At 37.2% G+C, this 22,340-nt stretch overlaps 1 protein-coding gene and 1 long non-coding RNA gene across 4 annotated transcripts; both read left to right on the forward strand.

The window, feature by feature from the left end:
* Positions 1 to 176: 176 nt before the first annotated feature.
* LOC134789716 (ras-related protein Rab6) lies at positions 177 to 22,152 on the forward strand. 3 transcript variants are annotated; one of them, XM_063760342.1, is made up of 7 exons: positions 177 to 398; positions 700 to 758; positions 2,389 to 2,548; positions 8,772 to 8,977; positions 9,787 to 9,853; positions 19,848 to 19,957; positions 20,428 to 22,152. In XM_063760342.1, the coding sequence occupies exons 1-6, from the start codon at positions 329 to 331 to the stop codon at positions 19,916 to 19,918; spliced, it is 633 nt and encodes a 210-aa protein (XP_063616412.1). In that variant the 5' UTR covers positions 177 to 328; the 3' UTR covers positions 19,919 to 19,957; positions 20,428 to 22,152. The 3 variants fall into 3 exon arrangements, with proteins under 3 accessions (XP_063616412.1, XP_063616413.1, XP_063616414.1); XM_063760343.1 differs by lacking the exons at positions 19,848 to 19,957; positions 20,428 to 22,152 and adding an exon at positions 13,401 to 13,878; XM_063760344.1 differs by lacking the exons at positions 9,787 to 9,853; positions 19,848 to 19,957; positions 20,428 to 22,152 and adding an exon at positions 9,061 to 9,317 and having other exon boundaries at positions 8,772 to 8,887.
* Positions 13,898 to 18,592, forward strand: LOC134789740 (uncharacterized). The gene is made up of 2 exons (XR_010144105.1): positions 13,898 to 14,473; positions 15,291 to 18,592. It is a non-coding gene; the product is annotated as an uncharacterized LOC134789740 (long non-coding RNA).
* Positions 22,153 to 22,340: the final 188 nt, after the last annotated feature.

Here is a 22,340-nt window from a genome sequence, read left to right on the forward strand (position 1 = left end):
AACGGCCGTTCAGAAACTAATCTCACATTTCAATTATTATTAAATTATATACAAATAAGAGCCAAATTAAGGAAAAGGAATCATAATTAGAAGTTATCTACGGTCAAATAAATTAGAACCGGTTTTAATTAGAAAATATGAATAAAAAATCAAATTGTACATTTTTTGCTGAGTTGGCTTGTGTGTCGCGCCGTCAGTCCGCCGGGTAACGTGGCGGCGCTGCGCTCGTGTGTGAGGAGTGGCTCGAGCTGTCACTGTTCATGTAGTTTTCTGTGATAAGAAATACTGTGAAATTAATAGTTTAGCGAACTAATTTACACAAATTACGATGTCCGCGTCGGGTGAATTCGGTAATCCTTTACGCAAGTTCAAGCTCGTGTTCCTGGGCGAACAGAGCGGTAAGTCGGGACCCAAATTATCGCTCGTACATTTTTAATAGTTAGTTTTTGAATTTACGACACGTAAGTATAGATTTGTCTAGACTTTATCGAATTGGTGACCTATATTTGGTCGGGGTGATTGGTGTCGGTCGTGTGATGGTGATGAGTAGAGGGGTACGTTCAGTACGGTACTAGGATGTAGGTTACGCTCCGAGCGAACGGTGTAGGTACATTGTCGGGGGCTGGGCTGTTCTCACGCGACCGTTACCGACCGCCCGTGTCCCGGCCTCCGTGCTCATGAGATCTTGATGTGTTTCAGTGGGGAAGACGTCGCTCATCACTAGATTCATGTATGATAGCTTTGACAACACTTATCAGGTGAGTCACCCATTTGTTGTTATTAGAATGCTGTTCTCATTAGAATACTGTTAGCTTTGAATAGCGAATAATTAACTTTAGGATGTATGACCCCAATCTTTAATCTATTTGACAGAATCAGTTAATGAAGCTTGTACTTGGCAAAACGATAATTGAATTCAATAGTGCTCCTAGGATGTAAAACATAATCCCGACAATAAATCTAATGTACACCCTTGACCGCCCAAAGTAGACAAAATAGACGAAGGCCCAAAGTAGACAAAGGGCCCAGCCCAGGAGTACATTTTTTTCACAATTTTCATATTGGTCCCATGTGAAACCTTGTTAAGTATGACCATCTTAATACATTTTTGACAATTGGGATCACAACCCAAAAATCTATCTTAAATCTGTTTTGTGATATTAACGGCATTACACTCAACAGACAATGTGTCATCTACTGTATCCATTAAGTAATGCTAATTGATCCAAATTAAAATTCTGGTTATCCACATATTGAACAATCTTGTACTAAGTGAAACTTAAAAACTTACAAATGACTTACTTAAAAATAATCTATGGGTTTGTATTGTTATTGATCACATTAAACTGTTATAGCAAAATACAAAAATATTGCCTTCATGTTGAAATTTGTATAAATAGTTAGTGTTAAATTCCTGACATATTATTATACAACTTCAACAGTTATTGTTCAATTTTTTACCAGCTAATTTTTGGTCACTAGATTTTAAATCAAATATGACTACATGACTGTTATGTTATTTCAACAAGGTTATGAACTACCCAAAGACTTTGAGTTCATCTATTAGTTACTTTTTTGAGTTAGTAAAGGTACCTAATAGATTACAACTGAAACTATGTAAAATGTTTTTTCTCAAAAATGGACGGCAAAGTCGACTTTGCCGTTTAAAAAATAGGTTGCGAAGCGCGTAGTTTATGGTCAGTCAAAAATTAAAAAAGTTAAAAACATTGCAGTCTCGATTTTGGGACTGCAATGTTGCATACAAATTCCATTATTTGTCGAGTTCCAAACTTTTTAAAAGTTGAAATGGCCATATCAAATGAAGGCACAGGCCCATTAAACAGCCAAACAGATGATTAGTACCGCGACTATTTAGCTGTCTCAAATAGGTTGGCGTATTTTCGGCAGAAAAATACACTTCTGTTTTTTATTAAAAAAATAAAAAGGCGGCAAAGCTAATTTTTTCAATTGTTTCTACTTTTTTCTGTGAAAATATATACATAAGAAAGTTGCTTTTGTAAAATATTTCTATGATATTTATATTTCTTGCACCATTTTTGAGAAAAGCACTATATATGACTCGGCTGGAAGGCTACTTGCTGGCTTCGGATTCAATTAAACGGACTCCCAAGGTCGTCCGTTTAAAACGAATCCTCAGCCTGCAAGTAGCTACTTCTGAACCTCGACAATAATGTACTATTTAATACTTGTAGGCTGAGCATGAGTGCCGCAACAGTATCTACCCGTCTTTTTCTAACTGTATTAATAATAAAGGTATGGGTATTGGGTAGTCTATTTTGCACACCAGATACTGCGGTGCACTTGTGCTAAGCATACCCCTTCAACTCAGTTTAAATAAAAAGCTTAATTTTATTAAACCTTGTGCAGGCAACAATCGGTATAGACTTCCTCTCGAAGACCATGTATCTGGAAGACCGCACGGTGCGACTACAGCTCTGGGACACGGCGGGCCAGGAGCGGTTCCGCTCACTCATCCCTTCTTACATCCGGGACTCCACTGTTGCTGTGGTGGTCTATGATATTACCAGTTAGTATTTTTTATTTCATTAAAGGGGGCATTCCATGAGATGTCCCATACAAACACATATTATTTCATATTTACCTACATGTTTGCAACATTTCAAGTCAATGATTATTTTACGAAGCATTGTGATTGAAAAAAATCATCTACCTGCAAATCTTCAGAAAATTCGCGTTTGTACGGGACAATGGTAGATATTTCGTGGAATGCTCCATATACATGTTGACTAACCATTTTTGGTAATAATTATTTTAAATTAATGTTTTTAAAAAGGTATTTATTGCATCAGTTCTCTTTTAAAGAAAATTGCTCGTTTAAAGGTATTAGATATATATCTGGGAGACCGAGCTTTGCTCGGAAAACATATAAACTCAGAAATGCGTGTTTTCCCAGAGATAAGACCCGGCTAGATCGATTTTTCGCCCCCGAAAACCCCCATACACCAAATTTCATCGTTATCGTTAGAGCCGTTTCCGTGATTCCCGAAATATATGTATAAATAAATATATATACAAGAATTGCTCGTTTAATGGTATAAGAAAAGATTCCGATCTGAAAGATTCATTATCTATTCATCATGGTAATACAAAGGTTGGTCCGAAAGTTGTCTGCTCTGGCTCTACTTTTTTACACATACCTACAGGAATTACGAGTTTTGATATTGTTGGCGTTTTTAGTTCGTTTAATATGGCAACATTTACAACACCAAAAAATCTACCTATAACAATAACTTCTTGTAAATATACTTCTACAACTATGTATTTAGGTTTTGCTTAATACTCTCACACTCATATATATTGGAGCGGTCAAGTTACTCAAATAATCTCAGCATGCACTTTAACTTCTTAGTAATAGAAGCACTGTTCAGATATTTGTGAACACCTTGGCCGCTCCGATTTATCTGATGGCGACTGTACAACGGTGTTAGACACCATTTTAATAGTCCTTTATTTGTAAGAGTTTATACACCACTTTTCTTCTTGTCTGTATTCCATATTTACAAGGTAATAGTGTAGGTCGGACAGTGCCCCGTCTGAATATTTGATGAATAACTATATGTAGTTCGTTTTTTTAGCATTAGAAAAAAGGTAAACAATCTTGATGTGTCTTTTAATTGAAAAACACGTTTTAAAAATAAGTTACGGCAAATATGTAACAATTATGAGTCTAATACGATCATTTATATTCTTCTGCTTTCATAAGTCATAGTTACTGATTAAAAAAAAACGTTTTTCAATTAAAAGACATGTCGAGATCGGTTACCTTCTTTCTAATGCTAAAAAAACGAACTATAGAAGTCATTCATCGTTCCGTACGTTAGTTTTCGATTGCAACCAAAAGAGCACTATTTAAACAGTTTTTTTTTATTTCTCCGAAACCATTGAACATTCATGGGGGTCAAAGCGGTAAGTTAAGGTCCCCTATCATTGGCCTTTGTTTGATCTATACTGAAAGCGGTATACCGTATACATATTTGAAGCATATTTCTTGTAAGTCTTACGTCGGCAATAATTTATTCCCAAAACATTCTAGCTGATACAAATTATTGTATCTTCCGTTTCTTTAATTTAAAACACGTCAACCGCCATAGTTTCTATGTGAATATATCTAAGACTTTTCGAAACTATAGACGCGGTAGATCACAATTGCAAAACAATATTTAAGCGCGCGGTTGTTATATGCGATAGACGCAGCGTTGAGCGCATGCGATCAACGGAATGTAGGAAAACTTACATTAGATAATCTAAATGACACTAAGGTATATTGTTTAGTCATTTTTCATACATTCCGTTAACGCATGCGTTAATCGCATAAAACAACCGCGCGCTTTAAACAATTATATTTATATGTACATATTTCATGTAAAGATATGTCTGCAGCTATCTAGTCCCTAAAACATTCCGATACAATTTATCGCATCTCCTTTAAAAGACGTCATCCGCCATAGTGTCCACGCGAATATAAGACTTTTTGCGGCGATATAGGTCGGTCGGTGTGAATATTTGATGGACAGCTCGGGGCTCGGGGACTCGGGGAGACATAGAGCTCGAGAATTATGTAGGACGTCGGACTTGTTCAATGCTGGGAAAGGTATTAGTTTTCTAGATGGACGGTAAATGGTACGTACAGCCGAGTTCACTAACATCTGTTGGACTATCTGAACCGATCGGCGCGAATTGCGACATCTTGTCATTTTTATTCATAAGCCATAAACTTTTAACGACCTCTTAGCCCAGTCACGAAGTTACGAAGCAGGAGGTCCTGGGTTTAAATCCTGGTAGCGACATTTATTTGCGTGTTCATCACAGGTATTTGTTTCGGAGTTATATATGTTTTTTATGTATTTAAGTATATATTTTTCCATTATATGTTTCGTCTTTCGTCGTCTATTTAGTACCCACAACACAACACAAGCCTTATTGGGTTTACTGTGGGGCCAGGTCGATTTATGTAAGAGTATGCATAAAAAAAATGTTTTTAAATGAGACCGAAGATCGATTTGTTTCTCAAGCAGCCTGCCGCTTAATTACCTCGGTAAATACAAAATCCATTCGCACAGGGTTTCAGACTTCAGTATTAAAGAAAAAATAATTAAAACTCCTACGTTAAAAAAACCCTTACATAAAAAGCCAACTTTGTAAGGAAAGTTTTGGAGTAAGTCGCCGGGCTTTGGAACTTTACCCACCACCTAAATGTTTGCGTAACTTTGTTCTGAAGTGAAAGTTCGCGGAATACTGTTTTTGCAATAAAAACAATGTTCGGGGAATATTGTAAAACTTATTTGTTTGCGGTTTCGATAGTATTAAGAACAGTGGGTCATCGTAAAAAGCCACTGGCAAAATTACATTTGACGCTTGCTCAGCATTGCGCTGCGTGTCTTCTTATAATTTCCTCCCGCGGACGCTCCGGCTTTGGAATGAACTCCCTGCCGATGTTTTTCGAGGGTTACAGTATGGGATTCTTAAAAAAAGAAGTAATTTTAAAAGGGCCGGCCACACCCCTGGAGTTGCAGACATCTATAGACTAAGGTGATCGCTTACCATGAGGCCGGCCGTGGGGTAGTTTGCCACCGAGGTGGTATAAAAATATTGAGGGAAAAGGTGTAATTAGCGCTACTTGATAAAATACATTTCAATAAGTGGATTGCATCTTCTAACTTTACTGACTTCGAAAGGATTGTAAAAAGCCCATAGACAGGCCATAGACACTCAAAGAGTTACGTTTATTGCAAAGTTCCTGAGGTCACTATTTCTTTCTTCACAATTTTTCACAATTTTATACACGCTCCAGCTGACACAAATATGCATAAAAATGATGAAACAATATTACCCATTTAACAAAATTAAAATATTAACGACACGCAACTGCAAAAAAACCTTATAGTATTTCATATAATTAATTTACCTTTTCTTTTATTACGTATATATATTCTAGTTCTAGCATAATGAAAACTAGGAAGCGATTTCAGGTATTGCATGTCTTCTGAAACTGAAAGTGTGCCGACGGCCTCGGCTGTCGAAGGTTGGGCAACGGACTGAATTCAGCTCAATCTGGCTAACATTATCATATACTGTTAAAAAATTGTTGCTTAATTTAACTAAGATGAGGACTTCAACGATCGACTCTCTTCGAAGAAAGAAGTAAGCTTAGGCACTTTCACTGCTGTAAAATTTTTGTACACATCAAAAGGCCAGACGGCGAAGCGAAGGCCGAAGGCCGAACTCCGCGTAGGGCCGAAGGGCCGAAGCGTCACCTGAGACGGGGAAGTTGGAGCTTAAAGACGACCCTATATTAAAAGTGTCTTGACAAGCTCACGTCGGTCCTACGGCCTTATTACTTGATTACTATTAACCTTCTAAAATAACTAACTTTAGCTTCCTATTTCATACAAATAGACTTTCATCTTACCTAAAACTAGTAAAAACATCTGCAATCCACACTCCAGACGCCCTGTCCTAAACCTAGTCTAGGTAATCTAAACTAATTGGGACGTTTGAGTCCAATATTGGTTGTGTTCGGCAAATATTTGTCCACGCTCCACACACGGCCTTCGGCGGGGCAATGCCTCAATAAACCTTATTGATCTATTGAACTGTCGGCTGTGTGCAGTGTGCTTGCAATAACATCTGAGCCGTTAAGGAGCTCGAAAATATGTTAATTCAAAGATGTATCCTGCCTTCCTATGCTAAGAGGGGGCTAAGGGTGGTATTTCACCTGTCAAATTTCTTGGTCCAATGTGTATTTGCGTCTCACATTTTGCTTAATGAGAGAGTGCAGAGACCAAGAAATTGGACAGGAATACCACCCTAAGGGCTCATTTAGACGGCGCACGAACTCGCATGCGATTTTAGTTACATTGCGGACCATTGAGGTTACATCAACTCAGCCGACCAATCAAATAACGTAATGTAACGCATACGAGTTCACGCACCGTCTAAATGAGCCCGAAAATTGTAGTTTTTATATTCGGCAAGCTCGGCTCGGCCGACGCCTTCCGACGCGACGACGTCTTTTTTGCTCTTATTGCGCAGACATAAACACAAGGCTTTTTTCTATCGGCTTTTGCCGATTCCGCGTTGATATGTGGGGAGACCCTAAACTTTACCTGTATGCCTGTTGCAATAACTTTATATGAACATTCGATTGGTTGTAACCTTTACAAAGTAGTGTGATCAAACTTCTCCAGCTCAGTTTGTCTATAGTAAATCTGAAATCTTGTGTTATAAGTATTAGGGCTAATTTAGTTACATTGCGGACTATTGAGGCTATACCCAATTTGGCTGACTGATCAAATACCGCAATGTAATGAAACTCGCACGCGAGTTCTCGCAACGTCTAAAATGAGCCCTTATGCTACAAAGAGAAACAACATGGTTCACCAACAATTGTTGACATCGATACATAAAAAGCGTACAAGCTAATGCATGTAGGGAGTGGTGTCACAATCACTTACAGACACTACGATGGGAAATAAAATACGGTGCATAATTATTTTCCATCGTATTTTCACGGAAACTTACGAACGTGTCTTACTATTTCAGTCAGTCTCGGTACAAAAAGTACTGACATTGACTGAACTAGCATGACAAATACGAACGTTTCCGTTAAAATGCGATGGAAAACAATTACTTATGCACTAAATACATCTGTACAGGTAAACACCGCATGCAAAACAAGCATAAGTAAACAAAACAACTATACATTATTTGGGGTATTCTTTGTTTAACATAGCTTTAGAGAGACTATGGATCTGTACTTTAATAGGATATTATCTATTCCGTGTTATGAGGTCAGTAGCATAAAATTATGATAATTGTTGCTGCGTATTACGCGAATACGTATTACGTTTGTTTACCACGGACCCGAACTAGTTCGTTAATACTTTTATATCGTTAAGATAACCCGATAAACTGATTGCCTGTAAGCCACAGAACAGTTTTTACGATATACCTAAGCTATTATTTAAAAATATTTACTGCTATTGATTACTGAAATTATATCTCGTTTCGAAAATAGGGTTATACTTTCGTCGGCCCTTGTATTTCCTGAGAATCTCAGTTTTATGTCGATTTTCCAGTAGGTATTGCTGAAATAAATACAGTGATTTTATTGTATAAGTACTTCGTATTTTGACAATCATTAATAGATATACTTATACCTAGTTTCTTACTAGCTCAGCATAAATATTGTAGACCTTTTTTTAATTTTCTATTAGGGCTACTTCAAAATCTATCCTATTTTTAAATTTTTAATCAACGTGCAGTGGACGCTTCCTCCTATTGAATCTTTTTTTTTTGGCTGATAATACAAACGAAATAGTAGCAATAATTAAATGCGATAATCTAAACTAAATTAAGTTATGTCACAGAATAATTAATATTACTACCGTACAGAAAGGAAACTTCCTACAAAAACGAAGTTTGACAGCGGTTCAGGGTCGAATAATGCTGTCCCTTTCTAATATATGGCACTATCCCTTTCGGCTATTTAGGGTTGTCAAAAATCAAGTGATTATCTTATCTGTGGTCGTGCACGCAAAAGGAAGTCAAGTGGTGCCAACACTAATAATTGCTCCGAGCAATGCTGAGCCGAGTGGAGCCGAGTTTGACCGAAGTCAGGAGTTTCGCACCCCTGGTTATGTCAACAGTTACAAGTAGGTAGGTACCTACATATAATCTTTGACTTAATTTTAAACACCAACTCACTAAATCCGTTTCTCTTTTCGCAGACGCAAACTCATTCCACCAAACCTCTAAATGGATCGACGACGTCCGCACCGAGCGCGGCTCTGACGTCATCATCATGTTGGTCGGCAACAAGACCGACTTGTCGGACAAGAGACAGGTTTCTACCGAAGACGGGGATCGCAAGGCGAAGGAGCTTAATGTGATGTTCATAGAAACTAGCGCTAAGGCTGGATATAACGTGAAACAGGTGAGATATTACTCTGGTACTAGACAAAACTATCAAAGGTCATCATGTTGGTCGGCAAGACCGACTTGTCGGACAAGAGACAGGTTTCTACCGAGGATGGGGATCGCAAGGCTAAGGAGCTTAATGTGATGTTCATAGAGACTTCTGCTAAGGCGGGATATAACGTGAAACAGGTGAGATATTACTCTGGTACTAGACAAAACTATCAAAGGTCCTAATGTTGGTCGGCAAGACCGACTTGTCGGACAAGAGACAGGTTTCTACCGAGGATGGGGATCGCAAGGCTAAGGAGCTTAATGTGATGTTCATAGAGACTTCTGCTAAGGCGGGATATAACGTGAAACAGGTGAGATATTACTCTGGTTCTAGACAAAACTATCAAAGGTCCTAATGTTGGTCGGCAAGACCGACTTGTCGGACAAGAGACAGGTTTCTACCGAGGATGGGGATCGCAAGGCGAAGGAGCTTAATGTGATGTTCATAGAGACTTCTGCTAAGGCGGGATATAACGTGAAACAGGTGAGATATCGCTCTGGTACTAGACACAACTGTAGGTCGTCATCATGTTAAAAAGCACTACATAAAACATTAATAAACAATTATTAATCTATACAACCTCCTGCCAAATGGCTTTTTAACTAGAGACGAATGGCTTTAATTGTAAACGTGTGTCAAATCTAAGACGCATGATAAATTAATCATTATTTCGTTCCACATAATGTTGACCTTTGTGTTTATTAGAGTTAAAATTTATCACGTTTCCAAACTTTTATGAATAAGGGTTTAATTGTTTTATTGAATGTTTCCAGTTGTTCCGACGAGTAGCGGCCGCTCTGCCCGGCATGGACTCCGCTGAGAGCAAGCCTCCTGAAGACAGTATCCTTTTTACAACATATAACTTCACACATGTTTGTCATGTCGTTGACTACACACATATTCATGAGACACCATTTGGAGGTTTGGGATTGATCGCGGTGCCAGAGGTTAAAGAGTTATGGTAGTTTTGTGATAATTATCGATAAAAATTGTTACATTATGGAGGAATAACTTAGGTATACTACTTATAGTGAGAAGAACTAAGTCAAATGATCTTATTTAACCTAGCAAGTCAAGGTACTTAAATGTTTGTTTTATTGTTTTCTATAGATATTGAAAGAAATGTAAACAAAACAAAACTATAAGCTATATAATTTAGTAGGGCGTAGTTGGTGATGATAATAATCTATGAAAAATATATCAATAAAGTTTGAATTGAGCAAGCTATTATAACTCTGCACTCTGGCACCTCTATCATGGGATATTTCGAAACCATCAAATCTCGCGATATGCATCAATGCCATTGGAAATTATGTGATATAATTTCTCTTTACTTTTATAAGATTGTGATTATGACAGTTAAACTTCACAAGTAACAGATTAAGCCCGTATTTATTAATTAATTAATTAACTAACCTATTGTAGGTTTTAATCTTTTTTCAGTTAAAGGTAAGTTTTCAGTAAAATATAATGTAATAAAGTCGCTAGGATATGACATATTTAAGACTAATTATATTTCTAGTTTTTACAAGTCATCTGTCAAAATCACTGTCTTTATAGGCAAAGAGCCTTACCCTGAAATCCTAACAACATTTAATATAATATAATCCACGCTCGTTTGCACAGTTTTACCACCATTATGTACGGTCTACGTATGTATACATATTAACGCGTGTCGGCTAGAACACATATTTTATGTTTAACACGCTAGCCGGAGTTTGGAGTGACAAGCAAGAACAAATGTGACGTCATTGTGTTTTACCATGAACGTTTTATGGTGTGAAATTAGCTACAGAAGTTTGAAATGGTCTTAGACGGTCAAACCCTTATACCAAATTTTGATATTACAATTTTTATTAGTCGCTTCAGATGACTGGGGCCTATTGCATAATAAAATACAAGCTAATACTATTAGTGACTTTCCATGCAAAATCACTAATAGTATTAACTTGTATGTTATTATGCAATAGGCCCCTGATTCACATATTCTAAAAAATTAGAGATTAGTGATTTTGCATGGAAAGTCACTAATAGTATTAGCTTGTATTTTATTATGCAATAGGCCCCTGATTCACATATTCTAAAAAATTAGAGCTGTGTATAGCAACACAAGTCTAATTTTGTTTGAATACGTTGATAACTTCGTGTTGATGGTGTTTCTTAAACATCTAATATTATTAAAAGTTTATGATTCAAAACAATATTCAATTAGCTATTAAACCGGTTTTTCAAACTTACGTACCCACTTTTAAATCGGTCAATTCGCCGGAAAATAATGTCGCCTGTTCAGTGCTTTCCTTAAGATGACAGCTGTCAAACTGACAGCTGACGTTGATCACGTTCTGTAGCTAATTTCACACCCCGCGAAGTGCCTGTGTTGGTGATGGTTACCGTCTAACACCGTTGTAAGTAACGTTACTAATACTAATATATGTCGCTTGTATGTATTACTCGTACGTAACAATACTAGTGCACGGAAGAGAGTAGTGTTGGCGATATCCTGACTCAAACAGGTACGGTATTTGTTCTGGCCATATTCCTAGGGTAGACGCGGTGAGCGAGAGAAATAAATTAAATTAAAATTAAATATATCTTTATTTCAGACCCACAAGTCCGTATATGGTTAGTTACATTAAATGTAGATTGAACGTAATTATTATACTTAACACTTTGACTGCCAAAGATGTCAACTGACGCGCACGGCTACGGCTCAATATCAACCGTCGTGTATTCCGATAGGGTTAACGATGACACGCCGCACATGAGAGGCGTAGCGGTTAACCCTGGTATTTCTGCCAAAACATTTGGTTTAGAACCGGAATTCGTTTGGTGTTAGAGGTAAATATTATGTTATTTTGTGTCTTTATAGCGTGGCAAACTAAGGATTGTTAGTTTAGTGAGCGATATTAATCACTTATTTGTCGTTTATTCATTTAAATTTTAGTTTACGTTTTATTTTAAATTCTAAAAAAATAAAAAAATGGAATATGTCTAACTTAATTGGACACTTAAAATGTTATTTTAAATAGTAATTGCTTGCGTCGCAATAATTATATCGTTCGTCGAAAGTACCTTGGTTTCCGTATTCCTATATTTAAAATAAACCAATCGCGCAAAAATCGCGTAGTATGAATCTCGCTCACCGCGTCGCCAACATATCTCTAAATATTGTTTACGTTGTGTCGCTTCTGTATGCTAGTATTATTTACTCTTATCGTAACAGTTGAATCAATAACTACAAGGGTAGACATAAGAGCAAGTTTGTAAGATTATACAAAGATGGCGGAACGATTGCTGATTCAATTGTTCTCGTTATAGAGTTATTTGTGTATTGCTATATGGTGTTGTTTTGACACAGATGAATAAGAAATGCTAACAACTTGGTTTGAAGATTACTTAGATCTTATGTTTTTGTAATGGAGTTTTAAATTTGTCAGAAGTGGTGACGATTGAATATATAACATAAATTTGTCAGACCATTTTAGCATGCGTTTGTAACTTAGAATATGCGTTTATTTTCAGCTATTGGGTAAACTCTCTAAATAATACAATGTAGGAATGTAGTGTCGGAACATATTAGCAATACACAACACTGTCTATCAAACGCTTTTATGGCTTCATAAAATTGTATACATATTTTAAATGTTAACTGTTTGTATTAACCCTAATGCTTTTTAAATATTTTTTTATAATCTAACGTATTTAGAGGCTTAATAAGTTTAACACACATTTCATTTATCATTTTATTTATAATCTATGTCATATGCGTTTTATTTAATTTTAATAGAGTTGAGAGGAACGATAATAGGTATATAGTATGTATAACGGGATTCCTCTCAACTCATTTGCTTCATATATTTTATGGTTATTACTATTCTCTGAAGGCATTTGTTACTAATTTTCTTTTATCATACTTTTGTGTAGATTACAAGCCCTCATAAGTTCAAAAAGGTTCTACAACAAGGCTATTAAATATTTTAAATAACTTTTAGCAAACATTCTTAGACTTTGTACCTTTTAGAGCAAGTATGACGAAGATTGCGTTCCTTTTTACTGCACTGCTGTTCCTTTTTAGTCATTATCAATTTGCCTTAATCGCATATATGAGATTCATTGGAAACGCATATACCAAAGTATAGCTTTCACTTATAAAAAGCTACTCTTGAAAAACTTCTAAAAATGGTAGCAAACTGATTTATGGCTTAATGATATTATTATAGATCTATCTATCTCGTTTTGACAATGTAACAGTGTTGAACCTTCAGAAGGCAAGTTGTTGGAATGTTTCTATAAAGTCGCGTAAAACGTAACGCAATCTCGGCCAAGCTTTTCTTCCCGGCTTCTCCGTTCCGTTTCCATATTTTCCTTAATCTCTCGTGATGTACAGTGCAAGAGGTGATCCTGCGGCAGGCGCCCGGCGACCACAAGGAGCCCGACGGCGGCTGCGCCTGCTAGTGCTCACACGCAGCTCCGCACTGGCTGAATGGAATTCAAAAGAAAAAAGAAAAGCTTTGTAAGGTTAGGTGTGTTGGAATAGCGACCGTAATGCGTTGGATTAGAGTTTAAAGTTGAAGCTACATATGATTACGAATTGGAAAATAATTTATGCTTCGCCAGGTTAGATTCGTTGGAGTAGCGACCTTAATGCATCGGATTAAAGTTTAAATATGGAAGCTACATACGATTGCGAATATTACAATAGTTTTGTAAACCAGAGAATTAGTTTGCGATGTTGTGTTTTGGCGTCACACTGCGTTAAGGTTTTATCGTAGAACGGTTGCCTCTTTTGTATCATGGTCATGGCGGTGGCAAACGAACGTTTAGTAAGCGGACAAGGTAACATATGGACACTTGCTGCTTCAGAGATGTCACGAGGGCGTTAAATTAAGTGCGACTTTTCTTTTGAATAACTAGCTACCCTGTCACAATCATATGTAGCTTTAAAATTGAAAAAAGCAACTCTAATGCTCTCAAAATAGAATTGAAATCGGTATGAGGCAACACCTTGAAGCGTTCTTTTTTCGATTTAAACGTTCCAGCCAGTCAGACGTTCACAAGTTTCGTCCTCGGACCGAAACTGAATGTTCTACAGGAGTTAGTGCAGGTCTAAAGCATAAGGCTTGTGCTTTTGTGTGTCTCCACAGTGATACTAGGTTTTAATGTAACTTGAGTAGTTGCTGATAGCTGTCTACACTTATGTGAGCCTAATTATTTTGCTGTACGTTGAATGCAAGACACAAAAGCACGCGAAAATGCATTTGAGGACACAATAAAGCGTGAACTCTTTATTATATATTTTAAATTATAATGCAACTAACAAATCTGGCTGAATGAATTTATTTTAACGTTTTTATTGTGTTCTTGGGTGTACATAATGCAAGACCGGTGAGGGAGCCATACATTTTGTATGAGATGAATGCTGAATGGGTGATCCTAGGTGTTTTAAATGTGGACTATAAGGTGATGTCTTAGCGCTACTGTATGGTATAATTTACACAGAATAGATAACTTTTAGAGGCCCGAGGGCCTACCGCGAACCTCTTCGTTCGTGTCTATTCACCTCTCTTTCATTTGAATGTGCAAGAGCTATTTACAAAGAGGTAGGTAGATAAATAATTTGCAATTTTCGCGGTAGGCCCTCTGATTTTAAGCTAACCTGTCAGAAATAACGAGCTGTAATTGTAATTCGAAAAACCATAAGGAGAATAACGTATAGAAAACCTTAAGCTAGATGGACTTAGGTATATTTTAGCGCGGCTCTTTTATATTATATCTTATACTTTTAAACGAGCAATTCTTGTATATTTATTTTTATTTATATTTCGGGGATCTCGGAAACGATTTCAATGAAATTTGCTATATGGGGCTTTTCGGGGGCGAAAAATCGATCTAGCTAGGTCTTACCTCTGGGAAAACGCGCATTTTTGGAGTTTTTATATGTTTTCCGAGCAAAGCTCGGTCTCCCAGATATTAACAATTATGGCAGATGCTCTGAAACTATCATATTTAAACTCTAAATCATAATTAGATTCCAAAAAATGTTGCCACTGCAATAATTTGTTTGTAAAATAGTAAATTCCTTTTTATAGATAAATACGCTAAGATAATTTATTTATTGGTAATTTTACGCCTACGATTTAAAAAAGTACTTTTATTTACTTATTTTTACATAAATACAAGACGCGCTAGTAAAAAGTGGCAACATTGTCTTACTTTTTTTGGAATCTAATTATGATTTAGAGTATAGTTAGTTGATCTCATTCGAAGTGGCGCTAAGATTTTGCATAGTTTTATAATGGGGAACAGATTTTACAAATTCACCTTTGTGTATGATGGTTGCAGTTATCGTCTCTCGCGTCAAGCTCACTATCGCACTTACAAGAGTGGCGGCCACGTTGACAGACGATAAAAACTCAACCAACTCACGTCCGTTTAGAAAAAAAAAACAGCAAAGTCCAATTAGTTGTGTTGACTCTTCATGCAATTTAACATAAGCGTGTAATTTCGATGTTATGAAAAATTTGTACAGCTATCATAATACTTAATACTTCGAGCAACACGGAAGGGAGGCGGCATTCGCACTATTTCCCCTCTGCCGAGGTACAAGATTAGCGCGTCAATCTAATCTAGCGCGGGTAATAAAACTAGTTGCACTTGGATTTTTCACTAGACCGAGTCCAGACGCGCGCGTGAACACTGCTGCACAAAAATGCCTGTTTGCTCGGTTGTTTGTTATAAAAAGAGGTCGGGGACATCAAATTTACAAAAAGAAAGTGTTACATTTCACATGTAATATTTTTTTTTACATATCATACGTTTAATTACATTCAAACACAATAATTATATTTTAGTCTCATGCAATTGTTGGATTTATCGATTTTGCTCGCTCAATACAAATTGCGGATCGGTCGAGCGACAAATCCGACTTCTCATCTCTCAGAATACAATAACATACTTCAACAAAATGTGTTAGTGTGCGTGTTGTGACACTTGTCACTCGTCCGTACACAAAAAGAGATCGAGGTTTGCAAGATTTGTCTTTGACGTGTGTCATTTTCTATGTATTTGTGTCGTCATTACAGATTGGATTTTGTATGTAAGTGTGTGAGAAGTGCGACTGTGTGCACCTTTCCCCCCGCGAAAAATGGCAGAAATATTTGTACGGTGAGATATCGCTTGGGCCCCTCCTTTCCGATGTGTCGGAAGCCGGTGTTGCTCGAAGACTTAATATATAAATCATGTGACACAATAAGTCAATTTTCTACTTATACAGGATGAATCTGTTCCCTAAGACTGTTAGGGTACTTGGTTTTTAAGTGCAAGTATGCTGCAGTACGGCTCGTTTGGGGTAATAGTAAGATCGCACTTTTAAAACGAAAACAATTAAGTTGACACATTTAGTTTTTTTTTCATGACCATGCAGGCATGCACACAAGTCCTTCAGTCGCATTCATAAACGACACATATAGTCTGGCTAACAAATTTGTCAGTAGAAAAAAGCCGGCAAATCAGGTTCGAGCTAATATATTTTTTAAATTTCGCGGCCTTTTCTGTCAATTGATTTGCCAGACTGTAACATATTACTTAAATTCGAATATTTTAAGTAATTTGGACACAGAGACGCATTATGACCGCGCAAAAGATTGGTAGAAATATAATGAAGTTATATTATCAACTGGAACTTGTGTGTTTTCGTTTTAAATATACGATATGAATGAAGGGACGACTAAAGCTCTGTGTTGTATATAGCACGCACCGCGGGACCGGGCCGATTTCATTTCATTAATTAATTAATAAATATATAATAAGACAGGAAAAAAAAACTTCTGGCAGTGCCGAGGTTCCATGTCATAAAGAACTATATTAATACAGTGGTGGTCAATTAATAATTATTCGTTAATATCTGTTTTATTACTGAATGTTGAGTTAGAGGCAGCTAAATATCTCTATTCCCTTTTACGATATCAACTATAGCAAAGTGTGATGTTAACCCTTTTCCAGTCCGCACCACCATATATTCCAATTTATCCAGCTTTGAACATTCATTTGAAGACATGTCACATGAATCATTTCCCGAAAGTGCAATCTAATTTGAACCTTAAATCGGAATGTTAAAGTTTAAATTCTGTTGGCGCGTATGTGGTGATATGCCTGGAAAAGGGTAAGAACATTAATAATTGTTCCACTTTTACCTCAATACGGACATACTTACGATCTTTTGGCGATTTGTGCGATTTAGCTCGGTTTGGTTCGGTTAAGACATAAATAATATATTATATTAGTAAATATTGGGTTCTGAGTCCCGCGGTCCTTGTAATTAGTATTATTTATTTAATTAGTGCTTAAGAATAAAATCTTATGATTCTAATAAATTATATCTAAAGTTTTTTAATTAGTGAGATTATCACCGCTCTTGGGCTTTTATTAATGTTTTATAACTTTTTTAATAATTGTAATACTGTAAAATACTGTCATTCCAAGCTTGATGTCAATAGTAACATTAAATGGTTACATATATTTGAGAGCAATACCTAATGTATGTTTAGTCGTAGTTTTGACATTGTTATAACAGATTTATTAGTAGGATTTTTTGTAATATAATTTATGTGAGATATGTTCTTTTGGATAATTGTGTTAGGGGCTAAATTATATTTTGTATGTTCCGCTCCGCGCGACTTTGGTCAGACACTACTTCGGTTCGGTTTCAAATTCGGTATTTTCTTCTGATCATGCATTGCATGTTGGCTGCAAATTGGGTTACAACCAAAAAAAATCAATCTATCAAAAAGTCTCCCATTCCATTCTACTTTAAATCTTTTTGGGTTGACACATAAAAATTGCATTAGGTAAATTATTAAGCTATGACGTTTGTGCGCCTAGGGGTTTGAAATCAAACCTAAAATCCTGGTCACGGCACCGCACTTACTTTCAATAAGCTGTAAAAAAAAATAGCCACGAATAATTAAGTAATTGTAATTTTTTTCCACATCTGTACAAAATTACACAGTTCAACATTTTTGGAGCCGACTTTGCACGGTGAAAGAGAAGAAAATACTATCCAAATGTCATTATTATTAATCTGGGTATATTTATGTTTATTACAATCTGACTTTTTATTTTATAGATCTACAGTTACAGTTTTGTCAATAGTGCGTCGAATCATATTATTGTATTCTACAAGTGGTACGGTCACTTGGGTACTGTCTTTTTATAAAGGCCAGCACACCGGCTGCGTATGCGTAGAAGTACATCTGCGCGTGGCTATGATGTTGGAGTCGTGCACGCAAGTGGTGTGCCGTCTGTCACAAGGATCTGTATATTACAACCCGCACGCGCCTGCTACGCATACGCATCCGGTGTGCACGGGTCTTAGACGTTTCACTTTTGTTTGCCGTGGCAAAAATGTTTATGACAGATCAGTACCGATAACTGAGAACAGCAAACAACTAAACTAACAATAAATATAAAGAATATGAATTTTGTATACTTCAATGACTGGTTTTTGTCGCGAATCTGGTTTATTGTAAATACCCATAATACACGCTGAATATACATATTTTAAATAAAACATTAAACCCAGTTTTCTTTTTTTTCTTTTACTAAATTAGCGTTAAGCTTACCCGTAGTTTGTGATTGATACATAGTTTTTATTTATTTTATTTTTCGTCGTTTCGTATTAATTATGAAATCTTTATTAATATCGATTTTATTCTGTTAGTGCTAAAGAATAAAATAAAAAGTAAAAACCATCTTTCAATCACAAGTTATAAGTAATTTACACGAATTAAAAATTGGAACAAAAGTAGTGGAGGCCCAGGGAAGATCAGAGGGGTAAGGAGTCGCCCACCAGAAAGAAAAGAACGACAAACGGGCCACAACTAGTTCCAAGACAGAAATGCTAATGCTGCATTAGAAAGATAATTAGGAAGAGCTACAAATGAAAATGTTAATTTCTTTAGTTAATTACACTCAAAAAATGAGAAAAAACAAGATCTTCGAAATGCAGGGGGCGCAGACTCGGTGTGGTAACCATCTTTCATGAGCTCGATGTGATGTCTCGCTCTAATGGAACATGATTTTATAACGAGCCTTATGGGCCCGGTTTACTAAACAGCAAGACGCGCTCATTGCGTTAAAGCATTTGAACCTGGATTGGTGTAGCTATGATCTGGGCTATAACCGCGAAAATCGAAGTTCGCAAATAGCGGGCATCTTTCTCTGTCACTCTTATTACGCCTTCATTGGAGTAAAAGGGAAAGATCCCCGCAGTTTGCGAATTTTGGTTTTCGCGGTAGCCACTCAGTTGATCACCATCGGGTACGTCTTAAACCTTTGAACGCCACGCCTGACGTGCGCGGCGCGTTATCATGAACCTTATTGGAATGCACGAAGGTTGATATTGGGCTGTGGTCGCGCGCGTCAGTTGACATCTTTAGCACTCAAAGGGTTTAGCGCTTTTCTGCTTGGGAAATAGCTTGATGGGAAGGATCATTATGTTATTAAATATCCGAACGTGATGGCAAGATATCCGGCGCCGGGGGGGATCTGGTTGCTGGTGTTAGGGCTCAACCCCTGGAGCCCGGCTCCCACGGGCCGGACGCTTTGGGTGTCGGCGGGCCGGATTGGCACGCGTCGCGGGCCGGATTTGCCCCGGCCCGGCCGGGGTTTGGAGAGCCCTGACTTATATTATCAAAGCGTTAGAGTGCGTAGGTATCCGAATATTTTTGAGCACCATGGGTCCGATAGGTATGTCTGATAGCAAGTATACCTAAGCCGAAATTTACTTCTTTTAAAAACGTTTTTTGCCAATATAGTGTTCCTTAATTCGGCTCAGCTGTGGACCTGCAGACGCAGTCGCCGATGGGCTCGGAGCAGGAGGGCAGCGAGGGCGGCTGCGTCTGCTGAACACTCCCCCGCACTGCACGCTTCTCACGGAGCATCCAAGTAAGCCCTCTAAAATACCTACCTATATTAAATTCATTAAATGGTACACACGGGATATTTAGCTACGTCCTTAACGGACGTACGGCGAACCACCTTCCACTCGAACGAACTGAGAGCCTACCGCGAACCTCGTTCGACGTGTTGCCTCTCTGTCGCACTTGTAAATCCGTACGTTAGTGTGACAGGGAGGCAACACGTCGAACGTGGTTTGCGGTAGGCCCTCAGGCCGAGGCCTCCATACCAGGTCCGAGGACCGTACCAAGGTTGCGATCCGGTACTCCCGTCTGTTACACTTCAGTATACGTAGTGAGATCATTCTGACATTACCACATGTCCGCATGTTAACCGTAAAATGTAATACGTTCTCTTCAATACAATATACTTCAATACAATACAAAAATGTAATACGTTATACCGTGAAAACATCCGATTTTTTTAAATTTCTGTTTGTAATTTGTTTTTTTTTTCAGGATTTGTTAGGTTTAAGTGGTCTACGCTCGCCAAATAGAAGAATACCAGAAGAGTGAGAGGAAATGGAACGGGATGTTCGTCTTCGGATAAGGCAGGGTTCGGATAAACGCAACACACTTGACTTTATACAAACCACTTCATCCTTGCGTTTGCAACTTTCGCAGGTATATGATTTACATGATTTTAATATACGTATGCGACTGTTTTAACTATACTTTATTTTCAGCATAATATGGGGCATTATCTATGAAAAGGGACCTTATTGTCGATGGCGCTTACGCCCCACAGCGTCGCGCGGCATTGAATTTATATTGGAGCATCTTTAATAATGGCGTAAGCGCCACCGACAATAAGGTCCCTTTTCATAGATAACGTCACATATTATGAAAGTTACAGAGGCAAGGATAAAACCGTTAGTTAACTGGTACCTTGTCAAAACCATCAGTCGGCATATTATACTTAAGAGCATTGAATACGGTTGTTTTGTATGGAAACTTCCAATGTCTTTAGAGTTTGGTTGGAAATAATAATCTACAATCCTTCTGTAAATAGAGTTTGGCTTAAGGTGTCAGTCAACTTAACTGGCACATAATTGAAGAGTCTAATGGAGAGTGTTAACTAATTTTAATTTAACCTTTTGTTAAAATTAAATGAATCCAATTTTCCTTGGACTTCTCAGTAGTCGGCGTGAAGCGTGAGTTGGTGAAGTGAAATTGTAAACTCCTGAATGATACGGCTTTTGACTTGCATTATGTTCGCCATATTATCCATTTGCAATTTTTCGAATCCATACGGTGCACGTACTTACTGTATTAAATATATAGTGTTTGTTTTATGTTATTAATGTCCAGTATTAATTATTTCCAATTGTCAGTTTCAACGCAGAAAGCATTTCAAAATAAACGTTTCCGGCATTGAGAAATATAATGCATTCCATTTTAACTTATTGTTAGATACGAGTAGGTACCTTTTTTTACTTTTTACTTTATCTACTTACCATAAATTCGCAGATGACGATTTTTACCAATCAGATAATTATTCTTCCTAGCAAAACTTACCTATTATGTAAATCATAGATTCATAGAAATAAATTATATTGTAGAAGTTTTCTGGTCAAATCGTTAGTTCTATACCACCACATCCAATCGTATCACATCGCTTTAAAATAAGTATCGACTCAACCAAAAGGTAATAGTTAAACCATTTTCTTAAAGGTGTCTGGGGTCTTGGAATACTTACATCGACAGATATTGTCGGATATTTTTGAAATTTAAATACATTGCTATGCGACATACTGTCAGCGCATCTGTGCTGGTTTAAGTTAGAAGTTATTATTACTGACGAATTATACCTATAGGAAATAACCATCAAATGCTGTATGCTGTTGCGGCGTGGCGCGAATACAAGTTACAGAAAGTTACCGAAAAGTTTGAGACGCAGTGTCGGAAACTTGAAATACCTAGCGAGAAATAGGAATATTCCATTTTGTGAAGTTTCCTATATTATTGAGAATTTTCCGAGATTTTCCATGTGACAAGCTTCGTGTTTTTGGAAACTGTCTTTCGGCACAATTGTCAAAATCACACGCCGACCGCCCCGCGCCGCAACCGCCTTTAGGTGTTCTGAAGGCTTTAGCAATAATAGTGTAAGCGGAAAACGACAAGCTTTTATAATATTTGTATGCATAATAAGGTCTGATCCCGATATCTGTTACGTATAATAAATGTTGTTTTAATGACCAAATTGCAGCATGGGTTTCTGTACTCATTTTTTATACAATTTGTAAGAAAATATAGGTAACCATATTATTAGAGAGGCTAAGCGTTCCCGACTTTGCTGATTTCTAAAATAAACATATTTTATAATAGATAATTGTATTCTTAGAGTATATGGTACTGAAACTTTCGGAATA

Source organism: Cydia splendana, chromosome 4 (assembly GCF_910591565.1).
Source record: "Cydia splendana chromosome 4, ilCydSple1.2, whole genome shotgun sequence".
NCBI classification, from domain to species: domain Eukaryota; kingdom Metazoa; phylum Arthropoda; class Insecta; order Lepidoptera; family Tortricidae; genus Cydia; species Cydia splendana.

What these genes read in the sequence shown, in the direction of transcription:
- LOC134789716 (XM_063760342.1), top strand. Translation starts at nt 329, where the DNA reads ATGTCCGCGTCGGGTGAATTCGGTAATCCTTTACGCAAGTTCAAGCTC. An exon ending in GCTTTGACAACACTTATCAG is followed by an intron (nt 759 to 2,388) that starts GTGAGTCACCCA and finishes AACCTTGTGCAG; the next exon opens with GCAACAATCGGTATAGACTT. An exon ending in GGTGGTCTATGATATTACCA is followed by an intron (nt 2,549 to 8,771) that starts GTTAGTATTTTT and finishes CTCTTTTCGCAG; the next exon opens with ACGCAAACTCATTCCACCAA.